This window comes from Myxocyprinus asiaticus, chromosome 16, assembly GCF_019703515.2.
Source record: "Myxocyprinus asiaticus isolate MX2 ecotype Aquarium Trade chromosome 16, UBuf_Myxa_2, whole genome shotgun sequence".
In the NCBI taxonomy this organism is placed as follows: domain Eukaryota; kingdom Metazoa; phylum Chordata; class Actinopteri; order Cypriniformes; family Catostomidae; genus Myxocyprinus; species Myxocyprinus asiaticus.
In genome coordinates, this window is record NC_059359.1 from 32,484,279 (window position 1) to 32,511,126 (window position 26,848).

Below are 26,848 nucleotides of genomic sequence, written 5' to 3' on the forward strand. Positions count from 1 at the left end.
AACTTGGATCTCTTGGATAGATCATAAAAACTTTACATTTGATCATGTCTATTTAATTGGCCCTACTTGTTTCCTAATTTTAAAGAGTGTAGAAAGGCTATTTACAATTTGCCAGATTCCTCAATTTTGGGCTTGTCACCCACCCAAACGTTTTAATTTCCCCACTATAATACATTTATAAAAAGTGTTCTATAATTTATAAAAATGTATAAATAGTTTTCTTTAAAAACAAAAATTCTATTTTTTTTTAAATTTCCTAAGAAAAAAATTAAATAAAAAAAATCATATTTACAATTCAATTTTTTAATTTTTTTATTCGTATTTATGTGTACAGGTGAGCACACCACTGTCAAAGGTGCAGAGTGAAAATTTAAAGATCAGAAATTTGATAGATTTTAAGATTTTATTATTGTGATCTCAGAGTAGCCTAGTTTAGGGTAGCATTACCAAATTAATTTTTAACATTTAACATTTTAATTCTTTCTTTCTTTCTTTATTTCTTTTAGAAATTGTAATTTTATTGGCTGCTAGCTAACTCTGTCCAAATCCAAGGCTTATCCAACTTTTACTCCAAAACGTTAGAAGTGCCATTACCATCACACACAAACAGGCACACACGCAGAACTAGAGTATCTTATTTAATATCAACAGGTATGACGTGTGTGCTAGTGGACCCTCCTCTCTCTCCTACTGCGCTCTCACCCTGTGCTACTCCAGCTGCTGCTGCCACTGTCTGTCGTGCAGTGCGTGCGTGTGCGAGTGAGCGCGTGCGTGCGTGCAATCTCTTTTCCGCTTGCCCTGCGCTGCTGCTATTCAATGTAGCAAAGACCATGACAGGCATCGCGGCCGCCTCCTTCTTTTCCAACATCTGCCAGTTCGGGGGCTGCGGACTGCACTTCGAGTCGCTGGCCGAGCTCATCGTGCACATCGAGGATAACCACATCGGTAAGTGCGCTCGCGGAAACACAATCTGTGCCGCTGTTGCTCGCGCAGCAATGGCCGGGCTCGCGCGCACTTCCTGCGTCGCCGCGGCGCTGTTGCTAGGTGTGGTGAAGCGATGAAACGAAGCGCTTCGTTTTGCTCGATCTCATGACGCTTGTACGTGTCGACTGCACAACTCATTCGGGGTTCGTTATGTCCCTTCAAAATAGTACTTGATCTGAACGTGTAAACAAACGCGGTAGTATTACATTGTTGTTATTTTCTGCGCAAGGCCCGCACAGACACAGAGCTGCTGCTGCGCTCATGGAGATGTATGTTCATTTCATCCACTCGGAGCAGCTCATAAACACTTAATGCATGGTTAGATCAGACCTGTCTGCAATTAAAGTCCCAAAGAAGTTGATTCAAAACGTGTTACAGTAGCTAATGCAGCATAAAAGCTTTCCTGAGATAGCTAAAGGAGACGTGTTCATGGAGATGTCACTGATCATGATTATTATGTGTTATAATAACATAATAACAATATGCTATGATCATGATATAACATGTAGGTACACCTACACTAATAGGTTAAATGGCCATATGCACACAATTCAGAGCAGTTGCATATCAAAATCAGGTGACTGTGAAAGTGTTTGTATGTATTCGAATATTAATAGAATGTTACCTAGCCTAAATGTGACACTATGATGGATTCAGTTTAGATATTATCAGCTGTCATACCTCTTCTCCCAAAAAATTACAATATTACAGATCTGATGTTTTCTCAGGTGTTTAAAACAGGTTAAATTGCTCAACTCAGGCACAGTATGGTGGCATTTTAATTTGTCAATGCATGATACTCTTAACATTACAGTATTGTTGATAAGTTCTTGTCTTGTGGATTGGTCTACTTTTTGTGCAAGTTGTGCGAGCTGATTTGGACTGCAGCACAGGTGGTTACATTTAGACATGCCCACTTGTAGTTGTTTAATATTTCGGTTTTGGAGTGAATTTTTGCACTCTATGTAAATAGCACCTGCCACACTGTGTGGATATTTGCACTCAAATAGTCTGGTTGAAACACAGAAATGGAAGACTAACTGCACTCCTAAGTGTCACTGCAATGGTGTAGTGTGTTAAGATGGTTGTGGATGTGCTTTTTTTGTGTGCGGACATCCCGGGTTCGATTCTCCCTTTTGTCCCACTTTTTCCCATCCTGTTTCCTGTCTCCACTCTTAATATTTCCTTTAATACTTCTAATAATAAATAAATAATAATTCAAAGGTTGATTTCCTCACAGTGATTTGTTCACAGTGACGGTCGAAGAGATGAGAGAAAGGTTAAAATTAACCATGGTTTTACTATAGTAATATTGTAGTACCCATGTGTTTTGGCGGAAGCCATAGCTTTAATGCAATTCGTTATGGTGTTACTACAGTAATATGGTGTCAATATAGTAACCATGTTTAATTTTGTGGGTACTATGATTTTACTACAAAATACCATGGTGATACTATGTTATTGTAGTAAAACCATGGTACATTTTTGTAAGGGAAGGTTAGAGTTAGGTTTAGGGGTTGGTGTAGGGTGTCTGTGGGACTCTAAATAAACACAACAAACATTCTGCAGTAATACTGTATGTTAGTATTTAATTAGGGGTGCAAATAGCATCTAACACTATATGCACTCAGTGCAAAGATGCTATTTGTTGCTATTTACACTTAGTGCAAAGAGCCTCTGCCTTAATATTTACAGGTGCAGGTCATAGGGTTGCCCTGGAGCCTAACAGGGCCTGATTTGTTGTCATTCTAAGGAGGAGGTCACTCTGGGTTCAGGAATCCCTTTGAGTCCCAGCCTGCAGAAATCTTATCCTATATAACAGATGCATAGATAGGATCAAGGCTCTCTGTTTTGTTTTTCTGTATCACTATAGTGCTTAGGTTATTTTAAATGAAGAAATAACTGCATCGGTTTGTGCTTGTAAATGTGTGATAAATGAAATGGGTTTTGCTGGGTTACTCATAGGATTGCCATTAAAGGGATAGTTCACCCAAATATGAAAATTCTCTTATCTTTTGTTCACCATCATGTTGGTTCATACCCGTATAACTTTTTATTTCTCTGTGGTACACAAAAGGAGATGTTAGGCAGAATGACAGCCTCAGTCACCATTCACTTTTATTGTATGAAGAAAAGATGCAATGAAAGTGAATGGTGACTGAGGCTGTCTGACCCTAACATCATCTGTTTTTCTTTCCCACAGAAGTAAGCAAGCCATAAGGGTTTGGGACAACATGGGGGTAAGTACAGTAAATGATGACAGAAAAGGTATTGCATACCTTTTTGTCATGATCAAAATGCTCTCTGTAGGAGGTCATGATATCTGCGTATTTCAGTATGGTGGCCTAGTCTCTATATGGATATCTCAGTCAAGAGGACTAGATTTGGAATCTGTGCTGCTGTAATTTAACACCACGGCTACCTGTCCAATAGACTCTGGAAAGAGCCTGCATGGAAAGGATTTGTAAGGAGAAACCTGACTTCTAAAGACAAAGCGCCCCCCTCTTTTCCCCACTGTCTGACATTCCTGGTTAGCTCAGCTGGCCTTTGGGAGGGAGATCAGTGAGTAGCTGTCTGGAGAGCTGGTGGAAACCACCAGTCCAGTCGACAATTCTTGCCTGAGGCAGTTTTTGCCATGCATACACACTCAAAACTCATTACTAATCAGTGTAGAGACAACTATAAATAATCCATATGTAGGTTGATTTTCACAAAGTGTAAGTACTGTCTTTGTGGCTAAATCAAAGCTTACTCTGCTTGTTTGAGTATCCCGACCAGCTTAACATAGCAAAAATGGCTCAACCAGTTATGACAAAAGCAGAAGCTTTGTGTGAACAAATTACTAAAATGGGATGACCAAACCGAAACCAGAAGCTACAATGTACTATTTAAAAGCACAAAAATTTGCAGCCTGATCTAATGAAATTTACGTGACAATGGCAACATTTTTGTAAACCAAAATGATGTGCTTCATTACACATTTGGCTGCAGTTTCCCAGGGAAATGTCCAGCGGGGGGCGCCAAAAGCAAGTAAAATGATGTTGTAATCAGACAAGGTTTTTAAAGAGGCCCTATTATGCTTTTTTGGATTTTACCTTTCCTTTAGTGTGTAATATAGCGGTTTGTATGTAAAAGGTCTGCAAAGTTACAAAGCACAATGTCCATGCCAAAGGGAGTTACTCTCTCCCACAGAAAACACTGCTCCTGAACTGCCTGAAACGCCTAGTTTGCAGTCCAGCCATTACTTCCGTGACATAGCTACGTCACTATATAACACATTTGCATAATGCCCACCTAAGGGCTACTTTGGCCCACCCTCAAACAAAGGTAGTTATAGCCGAGGCCAGGATGAGTTGGGTTAGTGTTGTCGCCATGTCGAGAAGATGCTGTTTTCTTCACTGCGAAAGCAAAACCTCTTTGTATGGATTTCCAATGGCAGACGAATTGAAGTATCAGTGGTTAAAATTAATTTTTACCACAATTCCTCAGCAGTACAACCACAACCACAACAATAACAAAATTGTTGATCTCAAGAGTCTTTATCAGTGGTAAAGTGAGGAGGTTTACTTATAATTACAAGTTGTAATGTTACGGCCCTTATCCACGGTAGTTCACGGCTAACTTGCTCACTATCTCCCTAATGCCCCCGGTAATGTCCAACCGGGAGTAAGACTCTGTTCTCCGTTCATAGTTCTGGTGACAAAAGTTTGGCTACACCCATTCCAGCAAAAGATGACTAACTTAGATGCACTACGTGTCTTTTACTTGAAGCTTTGTAAGGTTCACGATAATCAACAGTGTACTTGGTCCCGAGTTACACTAACGGTGTTTCGTGATGTAGAGAAATGACAAAGTTATAACATCACATCTGCAATGTAAGAAAGCTACAAAATAAAAACTTAACACTGTGAAACGTCCTGCTCAAGTCGTGCTTGCGAAGGTGGTTTGGGTCGTTCTGCTTGTTCTTCCAAACGTTCATGATCGGACTCGGGCTCTAACTGGTACAGCAAAACCGATGCCACTGTTACCATTTTTACAATAGTGTTTACAGAGCTGCTCACTAAGCTTTGGGGAGCTGAAACTCAGTTATGGTAAGGGGCGTTACATTTCCGACACATGCTCTAAGTGGTTGACCAGTCACAACAGACTGGGCCAGCTGACCAATCAGAGCAGACTGGGCTTTTCGGAAAGGGGGGCTTTAAAAAGGCAGGAGCTAAAACAGCATTTCAGACAGAGGGTGAAAAGAGGTGCTGCAGCAATGTGCAGTATGAGAAAAATAATGTGTTTTTTGAACATTAAAGCATGTAAACCTGTTCTAGTAGACCCCCAAATTAAAATTATGAACCTGTAAATTATCATAATATGGGCTCTTTAATGAGTAAAATGTACTTCCCTAACCTGAAACTTTAACCTAAACCTTACAAATAGTGTCTTAAAAGATAAATGAGAGGTGAACAAAATAGACTCACCACGATGTCATAATTTTCGTACCGGTGCGTATCTGCGTTCAAAACTGGTTATACTGGTAATACCGTTGGTTGGACACACAGTTGTGCTATGGTGTAATTTTCGTTGCTCATTAGCCTACACAATAATACAAGGCAGCTTGATTTCAAACTTGAGCAGTGATTTTTTTTAGTGGGGTCACTTCATTCCCTGCCGTTTTAGACGCAGTGCTTGTTGCGCAAATGCACAAATAGCCTTTTTTTTTTTTGCCACATTTGCCAGCAGGGTATAACGTGGCTCAATGTCTTTCCACGGGAGATATCACTCTTTTATGGGAATTCGTTCATTCCGATAATGGTCTTCTTGCCGCCGAACATGGCCTTGAGCTAAAACAACGCAAGATGCAACAAGCAGAATACAGGTGTATCGAGATGCGTTTTGAAGTTCTTTTTTAAATGACAAGGTTTCAGCTGTCAAAGAGGTCCAACTAGAACATAATTACATTGGAAAGTAATTGAAAAACACCACTGATGGATGCAAATATGCGTTCGTTGTGAACAGTCACAACAAATATAATGAAAAATGCTACGACCAGGGAGAAAGAAAAAAATTCTATCCAAGTTTCCTTCTAATAAACACTACCTTTCCCAAAAGAACGAATCAATGTAGCAAGTATTTTTTTCCATTAAGGGTTTTCTTCCCCGTAATTAATATGCCATTTTTAAAACCCAACGAAAAGCGCTCTCCATTTAAAATTGGGTTCATCCGTCTATAGTATTTGACTAACGTGCTAAAATGGTGTCACTAAAAATAAATGTGTTTTTATTTTATTTTTTGTAGAAAACTCTGTACATGAAAGTAGTGTATTTCTCCTTATATTACAGTTTTTTAAAAGTGCTGCAGTTTTTCCTCAGCCATTTGAGTCTCTCTCTGTCTTCCATCATCAATATATGTTTACTGGTGTTTTGGAATCACAAAGATGGAAAACAATTATAATGCACTCGAATGCTGTATTTTGGATTCAATATTTGACAAAATTCTTTTGATGGAAACATGACAGAAGACGTGCGCAGAATGGCTTTGATCTTACTTGATCTTCCCTCCGCAGCCGCTGCGGTCATGCAGAATCTGTGTTATCTCACACAACTCACCAATAGTTGAACCTGATGCAAGTATGCACCTGGATGCATCTCACGCTGAAGTTGGCTGTGTTTCATCTAAATTTATTTACATTTGTGACAGTTTGGGTGCGTATGAGTTGCTAAAACACAGGGCAAACCCCATCCCGCCTCGCACAGTTGTTGCTGTCAACTAAAAGTATTGACATGTCGATAAAGAACATCTGGCTTTCAGTGCGTTCATTAAAGGTGCAGTATGTAACAATTTTCATGCCAATATGTGAACGGCTTGTAACGCAACTTAAAAAATGTGCCCTTCCCGGACTTCCTAGGTTGCCTATTAAAGCCTGTAGACTGATTTTCATGCGAAGGGAGCAGGTCGCTTTTGCCGGGAAAATCCAAAGGATGTGACATTTATGGGCGCACCAGAGATCCTTGCCTCAGTGCTTCTCTTCTGCTATTCAACAGTGACAACAAACTGCAACACTAGGTAATGTTATCTTAGAGGTGGAATCCAGTAAACGTCCGGCTCCCAGCACAACACCGACTCCTACACAAACTCAGAGTAAGCCAAAAAAAAAAAAAAACATTTATCTACTGAATCCCGTCTGGCTAAGCGGGAACATGTTCGTGGTCAAGTGAAAACTAGAGTGAACATCGGCAGGACATTTGATTCCTGGAGGGACCTGCGTTCGGTTTTGGGGATCAGAACCGACCCTGAATTGGCATTCCTCTTATTGGACAGGTAAGCTTACATAACTGCAAAGCATGTGAAATACAGTGCCATAAGGACTGATCTGTGTAATTTTAGCTAAACTACAATAACACATGAAATGAATGCTAGACAATGTTCAAGATAATGCAAAAAGCTCCATATAACTTGGTTATGCAGAAAATATATACATTCTATTATTATAAAACAATAGCGTATCGATATATCAAAATGACAGTTGTGATGGAATCACATCAATACTGAATTGTGTTAACATATTTATAATGTACAGTCTATTTTATAAACAACTACTGTCATCATCCACCAAATTTAGCTAACAGCTATTGATAAAGCTGGCTTGCTAGCAAACGCCGACATAGGCTATCATATAAATGCAGTCAATGTATCATGCAAAGAAAAGTGATTACTTCAAACTACAGTCTCACATAGTCAGACCAATATCCACACTTTGTTTTAGCCCTGTTCCAGCACTGGAGAGTCAAATATAATATACAGTCTCAAAGTTTGTAGTAAAACAATCATAACTGTAATTTTAATTATGCTGCCTCATCTGTCAGGATGATGCCGGTGATCACGTTCAGCTTCTGTACGTTACGTCATTGTTTTGGCCAGATGCTCGCTCGCTTGCATCCCTATTGAGTGTGTGCACAAGCACGAGCAACAGGTAGCTGGCTGCAGTTCACTTAACGGCCACAGGTGTCATTAATAACAAGGGTTTCTGAATCTTACATACTGCACCTTTAAGGTTTATTTATGAGTCGCAAACTCATTAGGTGACTTTATATAGGCAATTATATTCATTTGGCTATTGATATAGGAACTCCTGTCATTAAGTTTCTTTCATAATGTTTACCCATTTTACTGGTATAAAATTGCGCACCGATGTCGTCCTATGTACCGAGTATAACCGGCAACACCATATACTGTGGCAAGCCTAGAACAAAACAGACATCCTTACCCTAAATCAACACCTAAACCTAACAGATAGTGTCCTAAAAGCAAATGAGAGGAAAACAAAACAGATATCCTTGCCCTAAACCAATTCTTAAATCCTTACCCTTAAAAGCAAATTTGACATAAAAAACACATTTACTGAAACAACCACATCATATCGTGTCCCTTCTATGGCACTTTTGCTTCACTTTAAGTTTCATCCTTGGCTGGGCTCGAGACTGTGTCTCCAAGTCCAAAGTCCAACACTCTTTCGGGTTTACAGAGTAAAAGTGTTTTGATATAATAACATAGCAGTGTGTGAGTAATATAAAAAAAAAGTGTTTTAAAAGTGTTCCTAAACAGCCATAGTGCCCGTGATTAGTGTGAAAGTGAATGAAACGCACAGGTGTTATAGCACTTCTAGTGTTCATTTCACTAGGAAACTGCTTCAAAACATAGAAAGTTGCAAAGATTTAGTTATTGTAACATTCATTCTATGAGACTAGGTTGCAAATTTGACTTTATTTTATTTTTTTATGACGTTTAAGTTTTTGTGTGAAATTTAGTAAATATTATGCTGAAAGTGCATTTTTAGCAATTTCATGTAACAATCATTTACTGTCATATTAAATTTTTATTACTGTCATGATTAAATATTTCAGTTTGCTCTCTAGATATCGGCATATTCCGTTAAAACACCCATGTTGGTTGATCACTACAAACAGTGGCGGAAGTTTGGGGTGGGACTTTTAGTTTATCGGACCAGTGGCAAAGAATGTAAGCGTTTGGGAAACCTGTTTGAAAACAAACGTTCCTTTTGGCGACGCTAGTGGCGCAGAAACTATACACTTCAGCTTTAAATGTAGAGTTTCTGTATTATTACATGTAAGACTCATTTTCAGAATTATGTGGCCCTAAATTTTACAGATGAATGTAACAGGTTTTCTTTTTTTTTTTTTTTTTTTTACAATAACGTTTTTGATCATTTGGCTTTGATGTGATCTGGGTGTTTCCTGTGGTTTGATTGCTCAAAGTGCCAGATGCAGACCCTAAAGGCTTGTTTTCAAATGAGACATTTTACATGCATGTTTGTCAGGTCATTAAGATTTTACAGAAGATACAGTGAGGGAACACTATGCATACTTTGCATAGGCCTTTATAATCAACTTTTAAAATCCATCTGAATCACCTTAACATTATGATTGACTCAGTTCACAAGACACACTGAGATTGCAAATTTAATATTCACCTTTAAATGGCTGTGAACTAATCTAATCTGAACTAAACTAACAGTGAGGGAACACTATGCATACTTTGCATAGGCCTTTATAATCAACTTTTAAAATCCATCTGAATCACCTTAACATTATGATTGACTCAGTTCACAAGACACACTGAGATTGCAAATTTAATATTCACCTTTAAATGGCTGTGAACTAATCTAAATTCATCTACAGCCCTAATGCAGCATTAATAATCACATTGTGACTAGATGTTTATTGTATAGATAATGTCACTGTCTTCTGTTGTGTTTTCTTGTGAATTGACTCCCAACTAGCCAACAGAGAAGGATAAACACACTCTTTCTACACAACACCATATTACTTCATTAGTACATTAATACATGTGTTGTAGGTTTAAAGGAGACATTACATTTCAATGCAGGACAGACTTGGTGTCACTGATTTGATTTGCATGTTTGCTGTGATATTGATGTAAACCACAACTGCACAGGTCTGCTCAATATAAAAGTTGGTAAAGACTTGCATGTACTCATAGCTGATTGTGAGGACAGGCTTGTTTAAGTATGACACAAAAAATGGAGATCTGGTTGCCACAAAAGCACCACTCTAACCAAATGAAATGACCCAGAAAAACATTGAGTGGTGTTCCACTCAGCAGTCTTAAACCTGTCCTCCTGAAAACTGTTAGCTAGCCTTTGTCTGCCTGCCTTTGTTCAGTTTATTTTCACCAGATTATTTTTGTGCTGGGTAAAAATGCCCTCAGGACCATCATGTTTTCATACAAACTAAATGTGTCAGCACATTTTGTCTCAAATGGATGAGATGAATTAGAGGTTGATCAACTCCAGACAGCTGACTTGAGCTGAGCTTGTTTGAATACCTCCTCTGCTTTCTGATTGCATGTCTCAGATGTGTTCGGGGTGTTAGCTGAAGGAGAGCGTGGCTAAAGTGACTTATTGGGCAGTAATGAGGCAATTAGTGTCCCATGGAACCCCTCCCTCGCCCACAGCCCTGCTCTTGGCGAGGTGTGAAATCTGGCCTGGCCCCATGTAGCTCTGGGGGAAGCTAATTACAAAGTGGGATGGTGGATTTTGGCCTCTCTTCCTCCTCATCTGGGGAGCTGCTGCTAAAAACATTCTCTGCTTTGATTAACACCAGGCTAAACAAGGCTCACATTCTAGTGGGTGAGGTGGGTTCATTGACAGGCACTGTTGTGGTGTGTGACCAAAAGGGGGCGACGGCACACTATCAGAAAAGCTGCTTGAGGATTGAAGAGCTCCGGCGCTGAAATGGTGGCGATAAGGCTCATTGCATACAGCAAATGGGCTTGTGAAATTTTAAGGTTGTAATATTTTATCACCTTCAAATTTTATTCCATGTTCAAGTAAAGTCTTGTTTGTGGTTACAACGTTTTCTGGGGTTTGATTGTTACACGTTACGAAGGCAACAGAGTAAATATGGAGAAAAGAAGTAGGGGTGTGTCTGAACCTTTCACTGTTTGTACTTCTGTGTGTGGAGGTTCTTCACGGTCACGTGAAAACTGTGTAAGCAACGTGTTGTTCTTAAAAGATTCCTCCCAGTCCTTCGCTGGATGTGACAATTTATGTGATTCTTTTTCAATTTCCAGCTCTTAAAATTGTGCATTTAAAACTGCTAGACTGCAGCCTCCAAGGGTTTCACTTTAAAAGTGTTAGTCTGATGTTGACATGATTTAGGAAGTGGAATGGGTAATAGTGCTTAGAAATATTTTCATAACGACTTCAGCGTTTAACGTGCTTAAATCCTCTTGGTCATCAGAGACGTACAAATTTTTTTTTTACCCTATATGCCCATATGCTTTCCAGAGTTCTTTTTTAACAAACACTTGATCTTTAGTTCAAAAGTATCAGCACAGTGATTTAATAAAAAGTGCCATCGTATGGCTTTTAAAGGCTTTAGCTCCAGTGTGTTGGACAGAGGTCTTCTGCTTTCAAGATGTCGGTGCTACAGGGGTGATCTCCATGCCTCGGGACAATGAACCTCTCTCAGCTTCACTGCACAGAGCGCACACAGAGGGCTCCTGAAATGGCCTGGAAAAAAAATTCTCAACGGAAATAATAAATTTGAGCAGTGGTGACTGGTGCCCCCAGAGCTGCACCTGGTGGACCTAATTACCTCAAACCAACACCCCCCATCACCCCCCTGCCCCAATGTGCTCCATCCAAACCCTGACACAGCCCAGCTAATGACAGGAAGAGCTGATATTACCTGGATTAACCATGGCAGGGGGTTGACGCTGATTTCAAACGTGTGTGTCTGTATGGTTTGGATGTATATATGTGTGTGCTTTGATCTTCACATGTATTTGACCACCCATGAAGATTTCATGTGTAAATGAGCAGGTAAATGTCTTGAAATGTTGTGTCTTCTGATTGACATAATGCAGTAACACATTAAACTGTTTCCAAACAAGTCGGCACACACACAAAAAAAATGAAAATTGATAAATGCCATCTCTTCAGTGTTTTTTGCTGCGTCATGCAGGCTGGCCCCACCCACTGCAAAATTTAATAGGTTAAAAATCCGCTCCTCATAACTGTACATTAAACATCAAATATCTTCTGGCTGTGATTGTCACTTCACATAGTTTCATGTTCAGTGTTGACAGACAAATTGCTTGCCGCAAAATGTTAGGAAACAACTACTCTACTACACTATGTGGTTCTTGTGGGGTTTTTGTTGATGTACTCTTTGATGACTTATCTCTCCACGGTTCCATGAAGGGTCACATGCAACAGTTCTGCACATCATATACATATATCCCAATATTAGCAACATGGTTTCCCATAATGCATGTAGAAAAAAGAGGTGCAGTTTTTATTTTTATTTATCTAACCGTTTGGTAGAGTAAAAGGAGGATTGTGGGTGGGGAAAAAGAGTGAATGTGTGGGGAATACACTAATGACTAGATCTCCAGCTGACCTGAGGAATGCAGTCAATGGAAGACTTCACTGCACAAACAGACATTCACACAATCACACACTAAATGTCTTATCCCACAGGGCTGTTTCATGGCGCTTAATGGTGCATACTGCATAGTGTAGGGACCTCAAAGTCTTGCTCAGATCAATGCACTAAATCACACGGGCTGTCTCAATTCATTTTATTGTTTAATTTGGGCTTGGAAATTTAACATGTTAATTTCTGTGATTAATAGTTGAATATTTAACGTGTTAAAAAATTAACGCAATTAATGCAGTATCCTTTTAGGTTCACTTTCTGAAACTTCACTAATGTTTTTCCCCACTTCCTGTGACTAAAATTGGCATATTTAAATTTCAAGAAGGTTCACGGTCGACTCGACTGCATACTTATTTATTATGGGCATAATAAACACACGAGCGGATTTACTGTACAGAGAATGGAGACTTTACCCGCAAGTGATGAGCCAGGTGTAGGAGAGATACGGGCAAGCTGCCGTATCTCTTTGCATCGCCCAAAAATGCTCGTTCACTGTCATCTGAACCAGTGTCAAAGCGAAACCGCGCGAGAGAGACCCAGCGTGTGTAGTAATATTTTTGAGATTTTAAACTTCAGCAAGTTAAACATCATTCAGTTCATTTTATGCCTGTATGTTTAGTTTAATGCATTGGCAATGTACACTTAAGTTTATCTTGCCAATAAAGCATGATGTGAATTGAATCTGCCCATTTGATCCTATTATTATAAACGTCCACTGGAAAACGCAGAAGATTTTGCCCAAATTTTAATTACAGAATGTCCACTGATTTTATGGGATGTAAACATATACTTGTATCAGAGATTTGTACCTGAAAAAAAAATTCTCATTTACTCGGAACATTTTAGCATGTACATATTTAAATAATTAAAATTAGTGATGACTAAACAATTTTTTGCTAGTTCTTTGAGACAAGATATGGGTTTTTTAATGACTGATGCTGAATCTAGAGAGCAGGGTGGCCGATGGTCGGCATAATGCAAATATATACATAAAGAAATTTGATGATGACAAAATTGCTGAAACCAAACAAACGCTTATGTGACAAACTCTGTGGCCTTTTAAAACAATACAAGTTAAGCTCAATTAAAAGCATTTTTGGCATAAAGATTACCATAAAAATTATTTTGACTCGTCCGTTCTTTTCTTTAAAAAAAAATCGAGGGTACATTGAGGCATTTACTAATGGTGAATGGGTAAATTGCGGGTTTGAAGGCTGAAATGTGAAGCTTATAATTTTATAAAAGCACTTACATTTATTCTTCTGTTAAAACTTGTGTATTATTTTAGCTTTCAATTTATTTAAATAGTTGCTTTTTCAGTCGTTTTAGGGTTTTGGGGTTACATCATTATGGCAACAAAATTGTAAAATTGTCTGTAACTTTACACGTAAAAGGTTAGTAAGCAATTTTATCAAACTAAAATCATGTTTACATGCATATTGTTAATGTCTTGTGGCTGTACTTTTGAAACAGTATTGTAACGTTTACGGCTTTGGCCCCATTCGTTTCCATTATAAGTGCCTCACTGGAACCAACATTTTTGCTTTTTTTTAAAGAAAAGGAGGGATGAGTCGAAATTAAATTTTGTGGTTAACAACATTATGCCACAAATGCTGTCGACTGAGCTCAAATTTAACATTTAACCCAGAATATTCCTTTAAGCAGCCCTTCAACAGAATACAGCAAATTTGGCTCAACCAATGGCGTGAGTTTGGGGTGGGACTATCAGTTTTCTGAGGGGGTGTTCAGAAACATGTTTCTGAACCTGTTAATAATTAAAGATTCTGAGCTCATGCCCATAATCTAAAATTGACTTTTTTTTTTCTTCATTTCTTGGGTTTGGAATGTGGAAGTAAAATATTAATGGGTAACTTCTATAGGGGTGAATGGGAGTTACCATTTGCTGCAACAGCTAAAGAAAGAATCCACTATTGCAATTCAATGACTTTCCAAAAGAGGAGTGGATTACAACAGTCAGAAAAGAGAAATATGCCAAATTTACAGTCCCTCAAATGCTATTGCAGCAGTGGTGATTAGTTTTAGTAATTAATGCAAGGGTAATTTTATACAAAATATAATGTTATAAAATTAGACTAAATAATAAAAAAAATGTAAGTTTACTAGATTTACAGGACGTTGCTAAATAAGGCAGTAATGCATCATAGTTTTTAAAAAGGGTCCATTGGCAGATTAATCATTTGTTGCTATTATGTTTCACTCTCTGATATGACTGGAGATATATGCCTCTTACTCAACCTATCTATCTTTTTCTTTGCTCTTATCAAACTCTGAAAGACTGTGGTCTTATTCTGAGTCCTACCCTTAAGGTATAATGGAATAGAGTATGTGTGTGTGTATGAGATTGAGAGAGACCACCATGGTAGACCACCTATTTGTGTACTTGTGGACCACCTTTCCTCTGTAATGGGGTTCTGGTAGGCAGCAGCTCTGAGGCCCCGTGTGGCTTTAGGCCCTAAGAAACCTGGGCAGGGCCTCAAGATGCTTGCGTGTGATTTACGGAGTGCGTGTGCGACGATTGATCCATGTGTGTGTGACTGTGTGCAGTTCTTCTTGTTTCTCCACTTTTGGGTCATATGCATACATACAAAACTCCCTTTTTCTTGGCACAGGAACAGTGCAATGCCTAATGCATCTTGTTTGTGTTTGGCAGAAAGGTGTGGGGTCTTTCTCACAGTAGTTAAATCAATGCTAATGAAACACTTCAGCTGAGGCACAGACCGAGCTGAAAGCTTGAAACATCCTACCTGCCTCCAAAAGAAGACCTGCGTGCAGATGGCAACAGAAATGCCAACCCCATACTGGCCCAGTGCCTCATATACATATACTGCACTGTGAAGCAAGTGTGCGTTGCCATGGTGACAACCAGGCGGCAGCATCTGCATGCCTCTGTAATTATGAGGTGGCAGAGCCACAGTGTGTGTGATGCCACGTTGGCCGGATTCATAGTTCCTACACACACACACACGCTATGGGGTGCTGCACGGTTTCAGAGAGCGGAGACAAATATGGTTCGGGTTAAACAGGGCAGAAAGAAATGTGTTTACTCACAGCAGAGGCATAAAAAGAGGCATTGGGATGCGTCAGGGAGGGGGGAGGCTCATTAGATGAAACAGAGTTTTGGCAATGCTTGTGTTAATGGTTTTGGAGAATGCTCTAAGAGACAGGCATCTGAAAACTATTACCTTGGCAAAGCCGCTGGTATGCGGGCACAGACAACCACAGAGAGGACGTTATAGTTGCTGGGATGTTAAGGAGAGTTTCATGCTCACAGGCATGTGGGACATAGTTAAGGGATGTGTTTTGGGTCAGTTTGTGTTTAAATGGATCTTAAAATAACAGGAAGTGAGGAGACTAATCTAATAATGTAAGCACAGATTAAGCACACCATTTTAAGATACTTTCTCCTATCCCAGTTTAATATGCAGAGATCACTATAGGCAATCAATTTGTAGGTTCATTTTCGGGAGAAGTGTAAACACTACAGTATATAAACAATGCTTTCTTTGCTATTTTCGCCACAAGGTGGCAGTCTACTCCACATGGGTGCATTAGGGACGCGTCGTTACTGCATTTACCATAGAGAATCGACGCGGTTTCGACAGAACAGCCCAATATTAGATATCTTAACTTTTGAAGTCAGCTCTAATATGTACAACTAAAGACCTATGGAAAATATAAATCCATCCCTGCCATGGCTTGTGGGGCATTTGGAGTGGGATCTAAGTGTCTCTGGAGTGCAGAAAATGAGCCTTGTTCAGCAGAGAGTCTCCAGACATCTGGGAGAAATGTTACAGAGCTCGTTGAGTGTGGTGTGGTGTGACACTAACCAAATGGCTGTCTTGCATTTTACTAAACAGCTTTTAGATACATGCTCCCCTACCTCAGTCCACTCCCTCTCCCATACGCACAAAGGCTGATTTATTCTGTCATTAAGTAGAGTTTAATAAAGAAGAAGAAAAAAAAACTTGATTAATGGAGTTAATTGCCATCTGCAAGTGATTGTGGACGTGTTGTGTGGCAGAAGCTAGTATTGAGTTTGAAAGTCAGTGACTTGAACAATAAATGTCTTCCACAAACTCACGACTCAGTACAAAATTACAAACAGGTAAACAGCATTTCTTTCACATGAAGAGATTTGTTGTCATTTTTTTTTTTTTTCATTTTTTTTTTGTTTAGAGTGCATCAAAAGAAAACCTAAAGGGATAGTTCACCCAAAAATAAAATTATCTCATAATTTACTCACCCTCATGCCATCCCAGATGTGTGTGACTTTCTTTCTTCTGCAGAACACAATTTAATATGTTTAGAAGAATATCTCATCTCTGTGCTGTAGGTCCAATGCAAGTGAATCGTGGCCAGAACTTTGAAGATTCAAAAAGCACACAAAGGCAGCATAAAAGTAACCCAAAAGACTCCAGTGGTTAAATCAGTGTCTTCCAAAGTGATATGATTGTTGTGGGTGAGAAATCAGATCAATATTTAAGTCCTTTTTACTATAAATCTCCACTTTCACATTAACTTTTGTGTTTGGCGATTTGCATTCTCTGTTCATATCACCACCTACTGGGCAGGGAGGAGAATTTATTTAAATATTGATCTGTTTCTCACCCACACCTATCATATCACTTCTGAAGACATGGATTTAACCACTGTAGTCGTATGGATTACTTTTATGCTGCCTTTAATGCTTTTTGGACCTTCAAAGTTCTGGCCACCTTTCACTTGCATTGTATGGACCACCAGAGCTGAGATATTCTTCTAAAAGTTTTTGTTTGTGTTCAGCAGAAGAAAGAAAGTCATAAATATCTGGGATGGCAAGAGGGTGAGTAAATGATGTGAGAATTTTACATTTTGGGTGAACTATCCCTTTAAAGCCACATAGCAATCTTGGCTGTTCTTTTGTGGTGTGCTTGTTTTTGTCCTTCTCTGTCCAGTGAATTATCTGTCTCTCTGCTTTGTTTAGACACAGATCCTCGCATGTTGGAGAAACAGGAACTTCAGCAGCCCACATACGTCGCACTCAGCTACATTAACAGGTACATTTAGATTCTCAGTCAATCCCTGCATTCCAAATGGGATAAATCAGTCTCTGAAGGGCACTTTGAAGGGAAAACAATCATGATAGCCATGCTGTGAGATCTATTCAAACTGAATTTTAAATAAAAATGACTTGGAGGTAAAAGGTGAGTTCCAAATAAATTTTATTTTTTGAGCCCAACACCTTTCAGCCCTCCAAAGCTGACATAGTGGATTGTAAAGTCTTCTAAGGGAATAGGGCATAGGGATGATAACTTCTGAAATGAACGCACCCCAATTCACCTTGAGCCATTATCCTCTACCTCATTACATTGCTATATGTTTAAACAAACTTTATCCTGAAAGATTAATTGTTAACACTTTACAATAAGGTTCCATTCATTAACATTAGTTGATGTATTAGGTATCATGAACTAACAATGAACAATATATATACAGTACTGTGCAAAAGTTTTATGCACTTGGGAAAAATGTTGCATAGTGAGGATGTCTTCAAAAATAATGCCAGAAATAGTTTTCATTTATCAATTAATGTCATACAAAGTCCAGTATACATAAAAAAGCTAAATCAATATTCGGTGTGACCACCTTTGCCTTCAGAACAGCACCAATTCTCTTAGGTACACCTGGACACAGTTTTTCTTGGTTGTTGGCAGATAGGATGTTCCAAGCTTCTTGGAGAATTTTCCACAGTTCTTTTATCTATTTCGGCTGTCTCAATTGCTTCTGTCTCTTCTTGTAATCCCAGACTGACTCAATATTCAGTGGGGGGCTCTGTGGGGGCTATGACATCTGTTGCAGTGCTCTCTGCTCTTGTATTTGAATCTATTCTATTTGCAAAATAAATGTTTGGGAGTCTAAAATTTATATTTCCTATTGACACACTAAAGCTGAAAATATAAATAACCATCTTAAGACAAATGCTTTTGTGAAACATCTTATGTGCCTAAGACTTTTGCACAGTACTGTGTGTATATATATATATATATATATATATATATATATATATATATATATATATATATATATATATAGTGTATATTTACACACACTCTCTGGCCAAAAGAAAAAAGTCGCTGATTGGATTTAAATAATGGTTATGATCTTGGGTTGCTTCAGTTGGTCAGGTCTAGGCTCAGCAACGTTATGCAGCAATAAAATAAAGTCAGCTGAGTACCTGAATGTCCTGAATGACCAGGTTATCCCATCAATTGATTTTGTTTCTTCCCTGACATCATGGGCATATTCCAGGATGACAATGCCAAGATTCAATGGGCTCAAAATGTGAGAGAGTGGTTCAGGGAGCATGAAGAATAATTTTCACACATGAATAGGCCACCACAGAGTCCCAACCTTAACCCCATTGAAAGTCTTTGGGATGTGCTGGAGAAGACATTACGGAGTGGTTCGACTCTCCCATTATAAATACAAGATCTCGGCCAAACATTAATGCAACTTTGGATGGAAATAAATGTTTTTCTCCAGCACATCCCAAAGACTTTCAATGGGGTTAAGGTTGGGACTCTGTGGTGGCCTATTCATGTGTGAAAATTATTCTTCATGCTCCCTGAACCACTCTTTCACATTTTGAGCCCACTGAATCTTGGCTTTGTCATCCAATTGATGGGATAACCTGGTCATTCAGTACAGTCAGGTACCCAGCTGAGTTCATTTTATTGCCCCATAACGTTGCTGAGCCTAGACCTGACCAATTGAAGGAACCCCAGATTATAACCCATTATTTAAAAACAAACAGCCAGGCAGTATATATATATATATATATATATATATATATATATATATATATATATATATATATATATATAAAATGCTGGTGACCAAAAGTTTGGAATAATGTACAGATTTTGCTGTTTCGGAAGGAAATTGGTACTTTAATTCACCAAAGTGGCATTCAACTGATCACAGATATAGTCAGGACATTACTGATGTAAAAAACAACACCATCGCTATTTGAAAAAAGTCATTTTTGATCAAATCTAGACAGGCCCCATTTCCAGCAACCATCACTCCAACACCTTATCCTGGAGTAATCATGCTAAATTTCTAATTTGGTACTAGAAAATCACTTGCCATTATATCAAACACTGCTGAAAGATATTTCTAATTGATCTTGTTTTAAGGATTTTTAGATATTTTTACAGGAAAACAATACAAAAATTATGATCAAGAATACGATTTTTGCCCTAATATCGAAGGTCTTACCAGAAAAAAAGAAATTATTATCCAACGTGAATTTTCTTGATAAAAAAAAATATGGTTGTGCATGGTAACGTGCATGTAAAATGGCTAGAAATAGCATTTTATCTTAGCGTAAAGCTGACGCTATTTCTATTTCTTCTGCTCCAAACTTATTTCAAACTTACTTCTCTGTCTGCTTGTATGAATGTAACACATCATAAGAAAGTGTTTCACCGCTGTTCAAATGCACTTTGGATCGCATCATTTATATGTATAAATGTTTTCCATCTGAAAGGACTAAATATTAAATGAAACAAATGACAATAAAATGCAAAGTAATCTCTTCAGTAATCAAAATACTTTTTGAATGTAACTGTATTCTAATTACCAATTATTTAAATTGTAACTGTAGTGGAATACAGTTACTTATATTTTGTATTTTAAATATGTAATCCCATTACATGTATTCTGTTACTCCCCAACCCTATATATATATATATATATATATTACAGCATTTTGTTAATGTTAGTTAAAAAAAATACAGTTGTTCATTGTTAGTTCATATTGCATTAACTAATGTTAAGAAGCACAACTTTTGATTTTAAATTTATTACAGTATGTTGAAATTAACATTAACCAAGATTAATAAATGCTGTAAAAGTATTGTTCATTGTTAGTTTATGTTAACTAATGTAAACAAATGGAACCTTATTGTAAAGTGTTGCCGTTATATTCAGGTGTTACTATTACCATTACATTGCATTCATTCGTAAACATTACAATAACCATGACATTCTTTACATTTGTCCAATTAACTGAATTTAATAAAAATGTATAACTTTAAAACTTAAAAGTAAAGTGTTTAATTTCTGCGGCACTACTGTCACCAAACAAATTAGTTTTCACACAGGTTTCCCGACTTCCATTAATCAGAGGAAGAGACTACTCATGCTGTTTGTTGAGCCAATGTTGTTGTGTCGGGCTGATCAGGATGCTCAAACGATATTTTCAAAGTAAAAGTTTTGAAAGTGTCAAACGCGTGCTTACACTTGGGATAGTTGGGAAAATCAGCCTGGGAATTATTGTCAGCTACTTAAAGTTGGTTATTGATTATTAATTACAATTAAAAGAAAAATTCACCATGGTTTTGTGTATGCTAATCACACAGATTTTTTCAATTAAATAACAAATAGAAAAACAGGTAGTCAAGCATTTTTCTTAATTGGATTCAGTTGTTTGTAGAAAACATTCTTGTGTGGGATCTGGTCAGTTTAGGAAGCTATAATGAACTTAAAACCAGCATCCAAGTCTTCATATACACCGATCAGCCACAACATTAAAACCACCTGCCTAATATCGTGTAGGTCTCCTTCGTGCCACCAAAACAGCTCTGACCCGTTGAGGCATGGACTTCACAAGACCTCTGAAGGTGTCCTCTGGTATCTGGCACCAAGACGTTAGCAGCAGATCCTTTTTTCCCCAATTTGGAATGCCCAATTCCCAATGCGCTCTAAGTCCTCGGGTTGGCATAGTGACACGCTTCAGTCTGGGTGGCGGAGGACGAGTCTCAGTTGCCTCCGTGTCTGAGACCGTCAATCCGTGCATCTTATCACGTGGCTTGTTGAGCGCGTTACCACGGAGACATAGCGCGTATGGAGACTTCACGCTATTCTCTGCGGCATCCACGCACAACACACCACGTGCCCCACAGAGAGCGAGAATCACATTATAGCGACCACGAGGAGGTTACCTGATGTGACTCTACCCTCCCTAGCAACCAGGCCAATTTGGTTGCTTAGGAGACCAGGCTGGAATCACTCAGCATGCCCTGGATTCGAACTCACGACTCCAGGGGTGGTAGTCAGCGTCTTTACTCGCTGAGCTACCCAGGCCCCCAGCAGCAGATCCTTTAAGTCCTGTAAGTTGCGAGGTGGGGCCTCCATGGATCGGACTTGTTGGTCCAGCACATCCCATAAATGCTCAGTCGGATTGAGATCTGGTGAACTTGGAGGCCAAGTCAACACCTTGAACTCTTTGTCATGTTCCTCAAACTATTCCTGAACAATTTTTGCAGTGTGGCAGGGTGCATTATCCTGCTGAATCAGCCCACTGCCATCAGGGAATACCTTTGCTATGAAGGGGTGTACGTGGTCTGTAACAATCCAGTTAGGTAGGTGGTACATGTCAAAGTAACATCCACATGAATGCCAGGACCCAAGGTTTCCCAGCAGAACATTGCCCAGAGCATAACACTGCCTCCGCCGGCCTGCCTTCTTCCCATAGTTCATCCTGCTTCCATCTCTTCCTAAGGTAAACGACCATCCACATGATCTAAAAGAAAAAGAAGTGATTCATCAGACCAGGCCACCTTCTTCCATTCCTCCATTGTCCAGTTCTGATGCTCACGTGCCCATTATAGGCATTTTCGGCAGTGGTTTGAAGCTACGCAGCCCCATACACAGCAAGCTGTGATGCACTGTGTGTTCTGACATGGCCAGCATAAAGTTTTTCAGCAATTTGTGCTACATTAGCTCTTCTGTGGGATTGGACAAGAAGACGGACCAGCCTTCGCTCCTCACGCGCATTAATAAACCTTGGGCACCCATGACTCTGTCGCCGGTTCACCGGTTGTCCTTCCTCGGACCATTTTTGGTAGGTACTATCCACTGCAGACCGGGAACTACTAGAGAAAGAAGCCAGTTCCGGTGTTTTAAATGGATTTAATAGGCTGAATTGTGATGGAAATTCTTGTATAACGAAGAGGAGACACTTTTGTCTTACTCTGTCTGCTTTATGTGGCTTCTACTGGCGATCTGTTAATTCCACGGCAGGTTTAATAATGTCTGTGCGAACATTTCTGTTTTATTACATACATTTACTGACGGTTTTATAACGCAACAAAATAACTTTGACCGAAACGCGTGTTTTAATATAGGATAGACCACAATTGTATTTGCTGTGGTTTAATCTGTTTGAGTTAAGAGTCCTATCCTATTCAGTTCACTTTCATCTCTTTCTGTAGGTTTATGACAGATGCAGCACGGCGAGAGCATGAAACTCTGAAGAAGAAGGTCCAACCAAAGCTTTCACTCTCATTGACGGGCAGCCTTTCACGCAACAGTGTGGCCACACCCCCTCGCCACAACAGTGGCAACCTGACCCCGCCTGTCACCCCACCCATCACACCCTCGTCTTCATTCAGAAGCAGCACCCCCACAGGTACTCCCTCCAAACACACACACACTTCTTTATTCAGGGCATGTGCCTGAACAAGTACATGACTTACACACACAGACAATCTTACTAAAACATAGTAAGCATAAAACAAACCTTCCCAGTAATGGTTTGTTTTATGCTTACTATGTTTTAGTAAGATTAAGATTAATTCTGGGCAATAAACTCACGAAACCCGCAGTGCTTGTCTGATGTTCTGTTGCAATAGATAATCAAATAATCAAATTATTAGTCACTCACTTTTTTTGTTCTCTGGAACTGTTACTGCTGTTTCCCATGGCCTTTTCTAGAGCAACATGTGCTCTCTTTCTCCCACAATTAGAAGTTTTAGACATTTTATTTGTGTGGGTTTGGAACGCAAACTAAATTGTCTCCAAATTGCTGGTATCATACTATTACTGTTCATTAACCCTTTTTATGCTTTCCAGTTTCTTTCTCATAAAACAAAGCCAATGCTTTGCAGACTGGGCACAGTACTCTGATTCTTTCATACCCTCATAGGTGTTGGTGTTGCATGGGGGATAAATATATGGGATGGTAGCCGATAGATGGTTGGTTTGAGTCATCGGCATCATGCCCAAGTACCACTTGAGAAGACACTTGAAGAATTTCATCCAAAAATTAAAATTCTGTCATTATTTACTCACCTTCATTACGTTCCAAACTTGTATGATTTTATCTTACGATTTTATCTTCCCTTCCGCTGAAGCTTGCATTTAGCCCGTGTTTCAGTCTAGAATTCAAAAACAGCATTGATTTGCACATGCTAGGGCTGGGTAAAAATATTGATTTTCCAATGCATCGCGATCTTTGTTTAAACGATGTCAATATCGATTCTTAAATCCAAAGATCGATCTTTCACTCCATGTGGCAAACCTTTATAATGCAAGTAAATCACTCACATGTGCAACTAGATCTCATGCTATTCGACAAAAAATGTCTGTGATTAGCCACTGGCTAGTAAATGTTCACATTTCACTTACCAGTGATTGAGTAGTATAGTGGTGAGGAAGTTATTAGCGCAGAGGTCCTTTCACTGCATGTTGAGAGTAAAAGTTTGGTTTACATCGTTCTGTGTGTCCAAAAATGAGATCCACAGATCCATATGTCACTGCAAAATGTCTATTTTAACATCCTTTCGGTTCTTTATAGTCAGTTGTTGATTAAAAACAACAAAAAAGAAACATATAATTCACACTTATTCTACACTAAAGAAACCACGCACATCTTCTCACTTATATGTGCCCACTGGCTAATGCCGCTAGTCTTAAAGAGACAGTACCGATTAAGCATGTGTTCTACATATCAATGTAAATACTTGTAAATAGTACAAATTATGCAAGTAAACAATAAAAATTTAACAAATATATACGTATATGCATCATAATTTATGCAATTTTATGACATTAATTGGTGGAATAGACTGAATTTGAACAAAAGCTAAAATGTGACCAATTTGATGAAAAACTAATGATAAAATATAATTTTCAAATTGTACCTAGAAGGGTTGCCTAGAATTTATTTTATATGTGAGCAAAATGGACATTGGAACAGAAAAGTATCCATATGAATCGAATCAAATCAAGATCGAGAGCTGTATCAATACCCAACCCTAGCACATGTGCAGTAACCAAACATGATGTGCCATTGTTAATTCTGTGCACGGACGCAGGCTAGACGCAAGCTTTATCCCACTTTTTTAGCTGTTTTGTACTTTTGGAGTTTGACGGGTAATTACTATAGTTGCTAAAGGGAGACTGTCCCTGTAAAAAGCGTATTGTAAGCATCTATTAAATGATTCCTTGCTAAATGAGTACTTGCTACTTTCTCTCAGGTAGCGAGTATGATGAGGAGGAAGCGGAATACGAAGAGTCCGACAGTGACGAGTCGTGGACCACCGAAAGTGCCATTAGTTCTGAATCCATCCTAAGTTCTATGTGCATGAACGGAGGTGATGAAAAACCCTTCGCCTGTCCCGTCCCTGGATGCAAAAAGAGATACAAGGTACATACACTTAATTTATGGAGCACTAAAATGTGCCCTTAAAAAAATAGATTTGAGAAACCCTGGTAGCTAGAAAATCATCCAGCACAAAAGCCTGCTTATAAACCCAGATGTATTAGAACCATTATTTAAGGTATTTATTTAGGTTGTCATTTACCATAAAACAAGATTACAGCACATCTGTGTGTCCATGAACAATAGCAACCACCAGTTTCACAAATGTAATCAAGCAGTAAATGCTGGACTCTTAGTTTAGCTGTCAGAGAGTTTATTAATTCTAAGAGCTTTAATGGGGAGAAGGCTGGACACTTTAGAGAGTCAGTTGCATACATTTTAAACGCATACATGCAGTCCACAACAAGGCCTGTGTGTTTTATGAGATTTTCCACTGCCATCTGGTTCTGTGTGCTGAGATAAATGATGTGCAGCCTGTGAGAGCTGTGTTCAATAAGAAGGAGAGGAAATGGATGATGACAGCCATGAGGGTGTCTTTGCATGTTCAGATGTTCTGTTTGATGTGCGTGTGATTTGGGTTCAGTCAGTGTCTGGCCTTCACTGCTGTCTGACAGCTGAAAAAGCTGCATGTTTTATGTGTCACAAATTAAGACATTTCATATTGTATACCACACGATCAATGCTAATACATATTACAATGTCAATACAGTATAATACATAGGAGAGTGTCGAGTGCTAGTGATATTCATATAAATGGTAACACTTTACAACAAGGTTCCATTCGTTACCATTATACAATGAACAATATATTTTTCACAGTAATTAATAATCTTTGTTAATGCTAGTTAATAAAATACAATTGTTCATCGTTAGTTCATGTTAGTTTATAGTGCATTAACTAATGTTAACATATACAACTTTTGATTTTAAAAATGTATTACTATAAGTTAAAATTTACATAAACCAATATGCTGTAAGTTCATGTTAACTAATCATGTCAAACTAATCATTTAAGTCATGTTAAAAAATGGAACCTTATTGTAAAGTGTTACCAAATTAATGTAGCATTGTTAGTCAGTAGTGATGTTACATTACTGCTACATTTGTGAGTAGTTAGAATTGACCCTTTGCTAAGCCTTGACCCCCTTAGTGTTGCTAACTAAAGTTTTTCTAGTAGTTTTTGACTTCCTACTAGCTGTTTTATTTTATTTGGAACTTGACGGGCACCACGAAAAAGATAATTTCATTCATAACAAATAATTCCATATTATAAAATGTATATTGGTTGAGCCACATCCCAAAGGTGTTCTATTGGATTCAGATCCGGTGACTGGGAAGGCCACTGAAGAACAGTGAACTCATTGTCATGTTCATGAAACCAGTTTGAGACGAATTTTGCTTTGTGACATGGTGCATTATCATGTTGGAAGTAGCCAAAGATGGGTAAATTGTGGCCATGAAGGGATGTGCATGGTCACAACAATTCTCAAATAGGCTGTGGCATTCAAGCAATGATTTATTGGTATTAACGGGCCCAAAGTGTGCCAGTAAAACATTACCCACACCATTAAACCACCGCCACCAGCCTGGAATTTTGACACAAGGCAGGTTGGATCCGTGGATTCATGCTGTTGGCACCAAATTCTGACCCTACCATCTGTGTGCCTCAGCAGAAATTGAGATTCTACGTTTTTCCAGTCTTCAACTGTCCAGTTTTGGTGAGCCTGTGCCCACTGCAGCCTCAGCTGTTCATGGCTGACAGAAGTGAAACCAACGTGGTCTTCTGCTGTTGTGGCCCATCTGCCGCAAGGTTCGACATGTTGTGCATTCTGAGATGCTATATTCTGCTCACTACAATTGTACAGAGTGGTTATCTGAGTTACCGTAGACTTTCTATCAGCTCGAACCAGTCTGGCCATTCTCCGTTGACCTCTCTCAT

The 26,848-nt window shown here is 38.8% G+C and overlaps 1 protein-coding gene across 1 annotated transcript in view; it reads left to right on the forward strand.

Moving 5' to 3' along the window:
* The first annotated feature begins 709 nt into the window (after positions 1-709).
* jazf1b (JAZF zinc finger 1b) overlaps positions 710-26,848 on the forward strand; it is a 29,025-nt gene continuing 2,886 nt past the window's right edge. The window contains exons 1-4 of the mRNA XM_051720480.1: positions 710-945; positions 17,443-17,515; positions 22,739-22,935; positions 24,785-24,954. Of these exons, the coding sequence (XP_051576440.1) occupies positions 831-945; positions 17,443-17,515; positions 22,739-22,935; positions 24,785-24,954 (555 nt within the window). The 5' untranslated portion in view covers positions 710-830. The remainder of the gene's footprint in view (positions 946-17,442; positions 17,516-22,738; positions 22,936-24,784; positions 24,955-26,848) is intronic.